Source organism: Mixophyes fleayi, chromosome 7 (genome assembly GCF_038048845.1).
Source record: "Mixophyes fleayi isolate aMixFle1 chromosome 7, aMixFle1.hap1, whole genome shotgun sequence".
Lineage (NCBI taxonomy): Eukaryota > Metazoa > Chordata > Amphibia > Anura > Limnodynastidae > Mixophyes > Mixophyes fleayi.
Genome location: NC_134408.1, coordinates 77,933,982 through 77,947,613, shown reverse-complemented (window position 1 = coordinate 77,947,613; position 13,632 = coordinate 77,933,982). Strand labels below are relative to the sequence as shown.

General features: G+C 42.9%; 1 protein-coding gene and 1 long non-coding RNA gene across 8 annotated transcripts in view; one reads left to right on the top strand and one right to left on the bottom strand.

Annotated features, from left to right (window-relative positions):
• GLS (glutaminase) overlaps window positions 1-13,632 on the bottom strand; it is a 368,780-nt gene that overhangs the window by 106,621 nt on the left and 248,527 nt on the right. For all 7 annotated transcript variants that reach the window (XM_075180013.1, XM_075180012.1, XM_075180008.1 and 4 more), the window contains exon 13: window positions 1,830-1,891. In XM_075180013.1, the coding sequence (XP_075036114.1) occupies window positions 1,830-1,891 (62 nt within the window). The remainder of the gene's footprint in view (window positions 1-1,829; window positions 1,892-13,632) is intronic.
• LOC142097827 (uncharacterized) overlaps window positions 1-13,632 on the top strand; it is a 110,226-nt gene that overhangs the window by 5,251 nt on the left and 91,343 nt on the right. The gene's annotated exons all lie outside the window — the stretch shown is intronic.

Sequence of the window (13,632 nt, the reverse complement as noted above, 5' to 3'; positions counted from 1 at the left end):
GACAGGACCTGAGAGCCTGGTGTGTGACATATGCTTGGTTTCAGCCGTATCATTTGCACCAGGTACAGGGCAAGGGTAAATGTTGACAATGGCATGGATGTTTTAAAAACTATACATATGCGTGCTCAGCACAGAACATGAGTATGCAAAAAAGATTAAATAAGACTATAAAAAGGCAGGATAGAATGCATTAAAAGCATCTTTATTCATGTATTTAATGTTAATATATTTTTTTTAAATCCATATGGATTTATTCATGATTATACAGTTATCAGTTGTTCATTTATTTTATAATATTTTTTTTTATGCAATCTGATGTGACCTTAAATTGCACATTGTACTTACAACAAGATTCAAATGGAAACATATTTTGAGATCTGCTTGGATATAAATACAGGCGGAACGAAGTTCAAGTGTTCGGAATAAATCAACCCCTTAATGTTTTTATCAATAAATGAAATGAAAAAGAATATAGTTTTGTGCGTTATTTGAATCTCTTTTTCTATATTTATGATGAAGATCTGAATACATTTAAACTCACAGTTATGCAGAAATTCAGAAAATTTTAAAGCGCTCACAAACTTTTTAGCACCACTGTATGGACATGGTGAAGTGGTTATTCTGGTGTGAAAAGTAAACAGGGAACAACAAATTCCGGATTGTGTCAATTGCACAGGAGACTACTTATGTCCGTGATCTGCAATATGATAGAATGTTTGTGATAAAAAAAAAAATTGTAATAGCCAACTTAACCCAATTGAAATTGCCTGGGAAGAGCTGAATGAAGTGAGCACTTGCGTGAAAGCTCAAAATTTCAGTACACCGATGCAGTTCTATAAAGAAGAAGTGGCCAATATACTTCCAATGTTATGTGGAGTCATCATTACACCAAAGTACATATTTAGGAAAATTAATTGCTGTTATTAGGTGCTATTACATAAATATAAAGTTTCATACTTTGTCAATAAACATAGTGTTCAGTAAAGATATAAAATACATTTTCTTAAATGTTTCACTTGTTCAACCAGATTTTCTTTATCCGGTAATGAGTCTTAGGGGTATATTTAACTGCGGGTTTGAAAAAGTGGGTATGTTGCCAGATTCTAGCTGTCATTTTGTAGAATGCACTAAATAAATGAAATAAATAAAAGCTAGAATCTGATTGGTTGCCATAGGCAACATCTCCACTTTTTCAAACCCGCAGTTTAGTAAATCTAGCTCTTAGAGTAAGATCAAATAGTCTTCATATCAAATCAGTGCAGAAATGCAGATCATTCTAAAGGGATAACTAATGTCCCTTAGCAATGTAAATGCTGTAACTTGAAAACCTCAACATAGATCAATCTCACATATACAGTTTGTCCTAAAATGGACAACTGAAGCTCTGTGGTAACTCAACAGCAGAATAGGTATTACTATGATCTACTAGGCCAGTGTTGGCTAACCTGTGGTACTCCAGGTGTTGTAAAACTACAAGTCCCAGCATGCTTTGCCAATATATAGCAGTTTATTGCTGTAAGGGTATGCTGGGACTTGTAGTTTCACAACACCTGGAGTTTCACAGGTTAGGCAACACTGTACTAGGCCGTTCACATGGCCCCATGTAACAGTAATGTGAAGTAGAAGACTATGGACACACTGTGCAATAATTTAGATTTATCTAAGCTTTATTTGTTCAACACATCAACTGGAAGGTTCATTACTGGCATTATTGCTCAGAGAAAGAGACTAATGCCATGGTCTTAAAGAAATAAAACATCAATTCAAAATTACATTTTTTAAATTATGTTTATTCTAAATCCATGTTTAGGACAACTGATTTGCTTTACCTTCTAAGGGCAGACACGTCTCCTGTAAATGCGGCAAACAGAAGATTTATTACAGATTTTACCTACAAAGAAAGAAAAAAAATATACATTTAACAGATAATTGATATTTGATAGCAATTGTCATTATTAGCTAATAAAGTGAAAGATAACATACATACTTTAGTAAGACTAAAGTTACACAGTACTTAAGCGTTAAAATACAGCTCTGGATATGTGTGAACATGTAAGGAAAACATAGGGATATACTGTATTTGCTTTTTTCATCACATTTCAACATTTTACTTTACTGTAAGATCAAGTTCTTCATTGATATTCCACCATGTGTAGACATTTCACATGCTGTAAAAAATGGTTAACTTAAGCCACTGTGGCCAGTTCTAAAATTGTTTTCTATGTTCTCCCATTATTTTACTTAGAGATGAGCGCACTCGGATTTATGAAATCCGAGCCCACCCGAACGTTGCCGATCCGAGTCGGATCCGAGACAGATCCGGGTATTGGCGCCAAATTCAAATCTGAAACTGAGGCTCTGACTCATAATCCCGTTGTCGGATCTCGCGATACTCGAATCCTATAAATTCCCCGCTAGTCGCCGCCATCTTCACTCGGGCATTGATCAGGGTAGAGGGAGGGTGCTTTAGGTGGTCCTCTGTCCTGCTATATCTCGTGCTGTTCAGTTCTGTTCAGTTCAGTTCTGTGCTGTGCCCAGTCCAGTGGTGCTGTGTCCTGTGCTCTGTCCTTCTGAGGTCAGTGGTGCTGCTGGGTCCTGTGCTGTGTCCTGTTCAGTCCAGTGGTGCTGTGTCCTGTGCTCTGTGCTTCTAAGGGCATAGTTATTTCCCCAATATTCCCAAGTGTTTAAAAAAATAAAAAAAAGTTATTTAAAAAAATACCAAAAACTAATTTTTTTTTTTTTTTAATTACAACAAAATTTGCACAACCAATCCTGCAGTATAAGCCCATTGGTACTGCAATATTACCAAGTTCACACATTCAGCAGTAAAAGTCCAGTAGTACTGCAATATTACAAAGTTCACACATTCTGCAGTATCAGTCCAGTGGTGCTGTGTCCTGTGCTCTGTGCTTCCAAGGGCATAGTTATTTCCCCATTATTCCCAAGTTTTTAAAAAATAAAAAAAATTTAAATAAAAAAATAAATAAATAAAATAATTATAACCAAATTTGCAAAACCAATCCAGCAGTATAAGTCCATTGGTACTGCAATATTACCAAGTTCACACATTCTGCAGTATCTTGTGCTACATATAATGGAGACCAAAAATTTGGAGGATAAAGTAGTGAAAGATCAAGACCCACTTCCTTCTAATGCTGAAGCTGCTGCCACTAGTCATGACATAGACGATGAAATGCCATCAACGTCGTCTTCCAAGCCCGATGCCCAATCTCGTAGTACCGGGCATGTAAAATCCAAAAAGCCCAAGTTAAGAAAAAGTAGCAAAAAGAGAAACTTAAAATCATCTGAGGAGAAACGTAAAGTTGCCAATATGCCATTTACGACACGGAGTGGCAAGGAACGGCTTAGGCCCTGGCCCGTGTTCATGACTAGTGGTTCAGCTTCACCCACGGATCTTAGCCCTCCTCCTCCTCCCCCCTACAAAAAATTGAAGAGAGTTATGCTGTCAGCAACAAAACAGCAAACAACACTGCCTTCTAAAGAGAAATTATCACAAATCCCCAAGGCGAATCCAAGGGTGTTGGTGGTTGTCAAGCCTGACCTTCCCATCACTGTACGGGAAGAGGTGGCTCGGAAGGAGCCTATTGATGATGTAGCTGGCGCTGTGGAGGAACTTGATGATGAGGATGGTGATGTGGTTATTGTAAATGAGGCACGGGGGGGGGAAACAGCTGATGTTCATGGGATGAAAAAGCCCATCGTCATGCCTGGTCAGAAGACCAAAAAATGCACCTCTTCGGTCTGGAGTTATTTTTATCCAAATCCAGACAACCAATGTATGGCCATATGTAGCTTATGTAAAGCTCAAATAAGCAGGGGTAAGAATCTTGCCAACATAGGGACATCCTCCCTTATACGTCACCTGAATAACCTTCATAGTTCAGTGGTTAGTTCAGGAACTGGGGCTAGGACCCTCATCGGTACAGGGACTCCTAAATCCCGTGGTCCAGTTGGATACACACCAGCAACACCCTCCTCGTCAACTTCCTCCACAATCTCCATCAGATTCAGTCCTGCAGCCCAAGTCAGCAGCCAGACTGAGTCCTCCTCAATACGGGATTCATCCGAGGAATCCTGCAGCGGTACGCCTACTACTGCCACTGCTGCTGTTAGTCGGTCATCTTCTCAGAGGGGAAGTCGTAAGACCGCTAAGTCTTTCACAAAACAATTGACCGTCCAACAGTCGTTTGCCATGACCACAAAATACGATAGTAGTCACCCTATTGCAAAGCGTATAACTGCGGCTGTAACTGCAATGTTGGTGTTAGACGTGTGCCCGGTGTACGCCATCAGTGGAGTGGGATTTAGAGGGTTGATGGAGGTATTGTGTCCCCGGTACCAAATCCCGTCGAGATTCCACTTCACTAGGCAGGCGATACCAAAAATGTACAGAGAAGTACGATCAAGTGTCCTCAGTGCTCTAAAAAATGCGGTTGTACCCACTGTCCACTTAACCAAGGACATGTGCACAAGTGGTTCTGGGCAAACGAAGGACTATATGATTGTGACAGCCCACTGGGTAGATGCATCCCCTTCCGCAGCAACAGCAACAGCTGCATCAGTAGCAGCATCTACAAAATGGCTGCTCGTGCAAACGCAGGCAACATTGTGTATTACAGGCTTTAATAAGAGGCACAACGCTGACAACATATTAGAGAAACTGAGGGAAATTATCTCCCAGTGGCTTACCCCACTTAGACTCTCATGGGGATTTGTGGTGTCAGACAATGCCAGTAACATTGTGCGGGCATTAAATATGGGCAATTTCCAGCACGTCCCATGTTTTGCCCACACCATTAATTTGGTGGTGCAGCATTACCTCAAGAGTGACAGGGGTGTGCTGGAGATGCTTGCGGTGGCACGCAAAATTGCTGGACACTTTCGGCATTCAGCCAGTGCCTACCGCAGACTAGAGGCACATCAAAAAAGCATGAACCTGCCCTGCCATCACCTCAAACAAGAGGTTGTGACGCGCTGGAACTCCACCCTCTATATGCTGCAGAGGATGGAGGAGCAGCAAAAGGCCATTCAGGCCTACACAGCCACCTACGACATAGGCAAAGGAGTGGGGATGCGCCTCAGTCAAGCGCAGTGGAGACTGATTTCCGTGTTGTGCAAGGTTTTGCAGCCATTTGAACTTGCCACACGAGAAGTCAGTTCCGACACTGCCAGCTTGAGTCAGGTCATTCCCCTGATCAGGCTGTTGCAGAAGCAGCTGGAGAAAGTGAGGGAGGAGCTGGTGCGATTACACCAAGCATGTAGCTCTTGTGGATGTAGCCCTTCGTATGCTTTGCCAGGATCCGAGGGTGGTCACTCTTTTAAAGTCAGAGGAATACATTCTGGCCACCATGCTCGATCCTCGGTTTAAAGCGTATGTTGTGTCTCTGTTTCCGGTGGACACAAGTCTACAGCTGTGCAAAGACCTGCCGGTCAGGAGATTGTCCTCTGAAGAGGACCGTGACATGCCAACAGCTCCACCCTCATTTTCTTCCACATCTATGGCTGCGAGGAAAAAGCTCAGTTTTCCTAAAAGAGGCTCTGGCGGGGATGCTGATAACATCTGGTCCGGACTAAAGGACCTGCCAACCATTGCAGACATGTCTACTCTCGCTGCATTGGATGCTGTCACAATAGAAAAAATTGTGGATGATTACTTTGCTGACACCATCCAAGTAGACATGTCAGACAGTCCATATTGTTACTGGCAGGAAAAAAAGGCAGTTTGGAAGCCCCTGTACAAACTGGCTCTATTTTAGCTGAGTTGTCCCCCCTCCAGTGTGTACTCGGAAAGAGTTTTTAGTGCAGCGGGGAACCTGGTCAGTGAGCAGCGAAGGAGGTTGCTTCCTCATAACGTTGAAAAAATGATGTTTATAAAAATGAATAATCAATTCCTTAATGAAGTACAGCACTGCCCTCCAGATAGTACAGAGGGAGCTGTGGTTGTGGAGTCCAGCGGGGACGAATTGATAATGTGTGATGAGGAGGAAGTACACACTGTAGGGGGAGAGGAATCAGAGGTTGAGGATGAGGATGACATCTTGCCTCAGTAGAGCCTGTTTAGTCTGTACAGGGAGAGATGAATAGCTTTTTTGGTGTGGGGGCCCAAACAAACCAATCATTTCAGCCAAAGTTGTTTGGTAGGCCCTGTCGCTGAAATGATTGGTTTGTTAAAGTGTGCATGTCCTATTTCAACAACATAAGGGTGGGTGTGAGGGCCCAAGGACAATTCCATCTTGGAACTTTTTTTTTGCATTATATGACCAATCAACAGTCGTTTGCCATGTTCAAAAAGTAAAACCAAATTTAAACAAATTCAAGAAATTAAACCAAAAGTAAAATGCCCTGTCATAATTTAAAACAAGAGGTATTGACGTGCTCTAAAACTACTGTATTGTTGTTTATATTTTATAAACACTACACTTGAAAGCTTGAGTCTTTCAATGAAAAAGTAACTCTCCATTGCACGAATATTTGCAACATGGACAATTTTAGGGTTAAGAAAGTCAACTAATAACACTTCTACGCTGTCTGTCTTTATAAACACTACACTTGGAAGTTGGAGGAGGTATTGTGGCCCCGGCACCAAATTTACTACCGGGGCCACTCCACTGTGCAGTCCATATTTAGGTGTATCAGATATTAAACAACGGTGACAGTTGATGCCCAATTTTTTAATTATATTGTTGGCGCTGTAAAAAATTGTGTTCCGGGCACATCACACTACGCAGTCCATACCCTTTTTTGGTGAAATTCTGACCCGTGGAGGGTTTTTTAATTATATTGTGGCCTCGGTACCAAATTGTGTACCGGGGCCACCACACTACGCAGTCAAGAAAGATAGATGCGTATCATAGATAAAGTACATTCAGTGTTGTGGGGCAAATTGAAAAATATTCAAAATGCACTGACATTATCAAAAACAAGAGGTTTTCACACGCTGAAACTCCAACATGTATATGATGGAGAGGATGGAGCAGCAGCCGTATGTGCAGTGTAATGCAGATCTGTTGAAGGTTTTTTATATATTTTATTGTGGTGGCCAGTGCCCACTACTCTACGCAGTCCAGATACTATTTTTGGGTGTAATGCAGACCTGTTGAAGGTTTTCTATATATTATATTGTGGTGGCCAGTGGCCAGTCCTCTACGCAGTCCAGATACTATTTTTGGGTGTAATTCAGACCTGTTGAAGGTTTTCTATATATTTTATTGTGGTGCCCAGTGCCCACTACTCTATGCAGTCCAGATACTATTTTTGGGTGTAATTCAGACCTGTTGAAGGTTTTCTATATATTATATTGTGGTGGCCAGTGCTCTACGCAGTCCAGATACTATTTTTGGGTGTAATTCAGACCTGTTGAAGGTTTTCTATATATTATATTGTGGTGGCCAGTCCTCTACGCAGTCCAGATACTATTTTTGGGTGTAATGCAGACCTGTTGAAGGTTTTCTATATATTATATTGTGGTGCCCAGTGCCCACTACTCTACGCAGTCCAGATACTATTTTTGGGTGTAATTCAGACCTGTTGAAGGTTTTCTATATATTATATTGTGGTGGCCAGTGGCCAGTCCTCTACGCAGTCCAGATACTATTTTTGAGTGTAAGTCAGACCTGTTGAAGGTTTTCTATATATTATATTGTAGTGGCCAGTGGCCAGTGGCCAGTCCTCTACGCAGTCCAGATACTATTTTTGGGTGTAATTCAGACCAGTTGATGGGTTTTTAATTATATTGTGGGGAACACTCCTCTACGCAGTCCAGAAAGATACCTCGTTGCAACGTTTTATACTAAAAAAAAAAAAAATATTGTGAGGTGTTAGGTGTTCAGAATAGCCTTTAAATTAGTGGAAATTATTGTTATTGAATGTTATTGAGGTTAATAATAGCGTAGGAGTGAAAATAAGCCCAAAAACTTGATTTTTACACTTTTTAGTTTTTTTTCAACAAAAATCCGAATCCAAAACCTTTCGGCAGGTGTTTTGCGAAACAAATCCGAACCCAAAACATCGAGAAAATCCGGATCCAAAACACAAAACACGAGACCTCAAAAGTCACCGGTGCACATCCCTAATTTTACTTTGGAGTTTTTGTTTTCAGACTGTATCATTTAATACCTTTTGGGTTTTATAAGAGTTTAGCTCGGTCTCTTGAAAAAAAATAAATATCAATTTACTGTAACAATATAAATAATACGGGCATAGTTTTCTTTATCTGATCCCCATAGTAATTTTTTGAGGGGGTTGGTGATGCTGGCTGATCCATCCCCCAGGGGCCATGCACTACGCATGGGAAATGGCACATCTGCAGAGGAGAGCCCTGTTTGGGATTTGTTAAGAAATGCAAAACCAAAATGTGGCTTTACTGTGCATGCTTAATAGAGCAGAGCAGCGGCCTCGGCAGCAGATGGACCAGCATCACTGAGCCTCTCTCAGACAGGCCTCTGCTTTATCGCACCCCCTTCAGTGGCGGAAGTTTCAACACTGAATACAGGCATGTAAACAGCCATAATTAATCAGAAACTTGAAAGTCATAACTGTGGTAATTTATTGTTTTTCTGGATTTGGAATCCCTCAAGTGTAATAAAGTTTTTTTATATCTTAAAAAACTTTATACAAATAAAAATTCACATAGCAAAAACAGTGTAATGTCAAAATTATCAGGATAATGTCACCGTTATTAACTTTTCTGAAACTATTCATGATCTATCGAGATGGTCAAACTGCTGCTGAATAATTTATCTTATAATGGAAAGCAGTCAAACATTTAGAGAACCTTAAATTGTGATTTAACAACAGCTGCAGTGCCCAAGTTTATACAATGTACACATTCACCATCTTTGTTACAATGATAATGTTTGGGCAGCACAGTCGCTAGTGGTTGGCACCTCTGCCTCACAGCATTGGGGTCATGAGTTCGATTCCCAACCATGGCCTTATCTGTGTGGAGTTTGTATGTTCTCCCTGTGTTTGCGTGGGTTTCCTCCGGGTGCTCTGGTTTCCTCCCACACTCCAAAAACATACTGGTAGGTTAATTGGCTGCTATCAAAAAAATTGACCATAGTCTGTCTGTGTGTGTGTGTGTTAGGGAATTTAAACTGTAAGCTCCAATGGGGCAGGTACTGATGTGAATGTGTTCTCTGTACAGCGCTGCGGAATAAGTGGCGCTATATAAATAACTGATGATGATGAGGATACTGGGTGTATTGTTCTGGGATCCTTGAAAATTATACAGATTCTAAAGGCATTTTATTATTTGGTCTTATGAAACCCTTGTCTGATACACAGGGAATAGAAAGGTGGCAAAGGTGGTACATCTTGGTTTTCCTTTTTCCCTGTCCAACACCATACAAGGATGGCTGGGAAGAGCCCCTGCACTTAATGGATTAGACAAGTAGTGGGAGGCCACTGTCTTTTATGTGCCTTAACTAAAAGCAATCAGCCAGTGCAGGCCACTGGATATTAGGTCACCCCATGCTGCTGGTATTACCTGTCAGGATTCCCAATATAAAACCACGGAAAGAGCGTAATGAATGAAGTGGTTTTGATTAAACACCGGTTACAAAGGTTTCACAATGCAGAACGGTACGGTATGGCAGAAATGGCAAAAGAACTCAGTAAATAACATAAGCAGAAAGCGATGATTTACAGGACTTTTTCACGCAGTAGTGAAGATGACACACTAGGTGTGACAGTCTGCGGAGCAAGGCACTGAAGATAACGGACACAGGATGCGATGATCTGCAGGGCTTTACCACAAAGTAGTGGAGATGATGCACTAAGTGTGAGTCTGCGGAGCAAGGCACTGAAGATAACAGGTACAGAATGCGATGGTGATGATCTGCGGATAGATGTGCTGGAGACTTCAGAGAACAGGTAGCAATAATCTGCAGAGCGTTACCACAGGTTAGTAGAGTAGACACAGTGGCTGAGACAATCTGCAGAGACTACAGGAGCCAGAGAACAGGACATCAGAACAGGAGAGAAGACTTGAAGATCAATCGGGATAAGACATGGGAACAAGCACCGCAACACAGGAAATGCAACAGATGATCTGGCAAAGGTTGCTGGGACAGGCAGGCTTTAATAGACCAGAGGCAGGTGTTTAAGCTTCCAGGAATAACGAGGCAGGTCTGGCAGATGAGAGCAGTCTGAGTACCACAGTGGCCCCTTTGGTGGAACATGGTACTACAGACAGGATACATCAATATACAAGGGTCCAACAAAGTTCCTGGCAGACAGGAGCTGCAGGATGCAGATCGTGACTGTACCGGAGTTGTTGTATCCAGCCAGAGTTGGAGAGCACAAGGGATGTTGAATATTCAGCATGAGGCTTTGTGGTCAAACTAGCTACTTTTAAATGGTCTGTTGTTGTATAAAGGGAAACCATGTTTTTTTTTTTTTTCATCTACTCCCGTTCCTCACCTGTCTAACAAAAGCATTTATTAAAGGCAAACAGGTACAGATTATATATGTTACGTGTGTTTTCAATGTTAACAGCCACATTTGAAATAATGCTTTTACATTTTCTGTACTTCTGTACACCCACCCCTGCAGCAAGACTGCCTTTCGTGACTGCGGTAGTTTTGGCAGTGAATCAGAGCTGAACTCTGATTCACTGAAAGACTGTCCCTATATTACTGAGGAGCAGAGTAGCTGAGCCTTACAAGAATTTAATTTACACAAAAAAAAGACAAGTCAAAATAGCGTTGTGACACTATGGACCTGTTGCTGGGAACTGGTTGGGCTTAGATGGCCACAGTCCCCTTTCGTTATCCCAAATGCACCCTCTTGCCGCAGTAGGAGGGGCTTACAGGTTCTGCCACCACTGGACTCCTTACTGGCATCCAGAACCAGGATTCTTCAGAGTGACTGACACTGCTAGCGTACCCTGTTATTGGTGTACCTGGGCTGGTACCCTTAACCTTGTCCTATATATCAGGGTTGCTGTAGATGGATCCTCCCTAACCTATCACACTGGCCAGAGCTGCTGAGTAGCGGGAAGGTCAGTGGTACTGGGTTCAAACCTCAGAACAGCTGGTCACAGGATAGAGAAGTTTCCAAGCAGGTCTTTGAAGCAAGTGATGTTTATTTGCTCTTACACTGGTTAAAAGTACCAGTTATCAGGTCAGATGAAAGAAGAACAGCTTTTAATACAAAACAGAGCCTTTTTTATACACATTTGAGACTTATCTTAGCAGGAGGTAATCCGTCCTCCTGTCCCTTTAACCAATCTGGGCTGATTCATGCAGCCTCCACGTGAATTAGCCCAGAGAGTTTAACACCTTTAACATTGCTGCTAGTGGCAGGGGGGAGTATACTTCCCCCCGGTCCACGAGCTGCCAGGGAGAGGGGGCTCAGCCGACTCTCCTCCGCTGGTGCCTCTCTGTCTGGGGCAAGAGATTTATCTCTCAAATCTCCCACCCAAACTGACTTCGAGGAACCGTGCTCCGGGGTCTGGCTCTGCTCCCTGACCGAAAAAAGTACCAGGGGAGAGCAGTCAGGTCCCGGGACAGCAGTCCCTGCCCTGTCGCTAGTTGAAGCTATGAGCTCCAACTAGGAACTTAGTTGGAGCTCATAGCTCCAACTAAGCGCTCCACCTCCTGGACCGATTTGCTTCCAGGAGGCTGGTTGTTAAGTCCCTCCGGCAGCCACTGAAGCTGGCTGCCGGGGGTGAAGGAGATCCAGGGCTGCCTCTGCAGCCCCAGCATAGTGCAAGTACTTTCTTTATTATACACATATACATAATCACTTTATTACCTTTAAAATACACATTTATACATTTAATTTAATTTATACATATAGCTACACTCCCAATGCCTAGTGCAGGGAGTTAACCCCTTCAGCGCTGAGCGCCGGTTCTTAACCAGCGCTGCAGCACCTAAACACACACTTCCCCACTTTTAACTTTAATATACATATATACACAGGCTGCAGAGCTGGGTGCTACACAGTGAGCGCTGCAGCGCGCACATAACAAATTTTTATGAATAACTTTTTACTCTGTGCCGGGTATTAATCCTCCCGGCGCCGGAGTCAATTTCAAGATGGCCAAGATGGTCGCCGCACAAGTGTAGCGGCCTGTACTCGGGGACCCGGTTACACTTCTCCCCCAGTAGTTCATGCGAGCTACCAGCGGGCCATGTCTCCACGATTTGGCTCTTGGTCCCGGCAGTCTCTTAGGTTTACCGGGGGTGACCTGGGGGATCAGGCTCTTCCTGCCGAGACAGTCCATCCTGTGAGCCTTTCCTTGCTTGTGAATTCTGTGAAAGTCATAAATTTGAAGTGCAAGGCTTCAGCGCAACAATCTGTCCTTTTCCCCTGAGGTGTGTTGTAGCCAGGATTATGATCAGTCACCACAGTAAAATGTCGTCCATACAAATAAGGTTGAAGTTTTTTCACAACCCAAACAATGGCCAAACATTCCTTCTCAATTGTGGCATACACCACCTCCCGGTTTAGCAGTTCTCTGCTCAAATAGGCCACAGGGTGCTCCTGTCCATCTGGCCCCAATTGGCTAAGTACTCCTCCCAGTCCATACTGTGATGCATCAAATTACACAATAAAGGTCCTTGTCATAATTGGGCACGAACAGTATTGGAGCACAAATCAGGGTTTCCTTTAATGACTGAAATGCCAGCTCACAAGCGGGTGTCCAGTCAACTACTTTGTGGAGTTTCTTCTTAGTGAGATCTGTCAGTGGCTTCGCTACAGTGCTAAAGTCTGGGACGAAACTTCTGTAGTAGCCTGAGGTTCCTAAGAAGGCCAGTACTTGTCTTTGGTTTGTGGGACTGGGCCAGTCTCGGATTGCCTCTACCTTAGCTGGTTCTGTCTTAACCTTACCTCCCCCCACACGATGACCCGGGTACTGCACCTCTGACATCCCCATTTGACGCTTGTCTGCTCTGATGGGCAGGCCTGCCAACTGAATTTTCTTCAACACTTGTCCTACATGTTTCAGATGATCCTCCCAGGATTTACTGAAAATGGTAATGTCATCCAAGTACGCCTGAGCAAAGCCTTTACAACCTTCCAGCAGGTAATCAACCACACGCTGGAAGGTGGCTGGCGGTTCATCCAAAATGGCATGGACTTAAACTCGACCAGGCCAAATGGGGTGATGAATGCCGTCCGTTCTTGAGCCTCTGGTGATCAGCGGTATCTGCCAATACCCCTTGCTCAAGTCAAAGGTGGAAAAATACTTTGCTCCAGCTAACTCGTCTAACAAAGAGTCAATTCTCGGGCAGGGGATAGGCATCAGACACGGTCACCTCGTTCAACCGGCGGTAGTGAACGCAAAACCGCGTTCTTTTGTCCTTCTTAGGAACAAATACAACGGTGGACGCCCATGAACTATGCGATGGCTGGAAATGTTGTTTATTTAAAACTTACAACCTAACATAACCAACTAACACACAATGTGGCACCCAAAATTAAAAGAACATAAATATTAGGGGAAATGTCCCGTAAAGTCCAGCATACGTCCATAATAAATAACAGTATAAAATCACAACATAAAATCAGAAGGGTGCCCACACCAAATAAAACAAAACAAAACAAATATAATACATTATTAGCAAACCACATCAAACCACCCAAAGAAACACTTTAAAC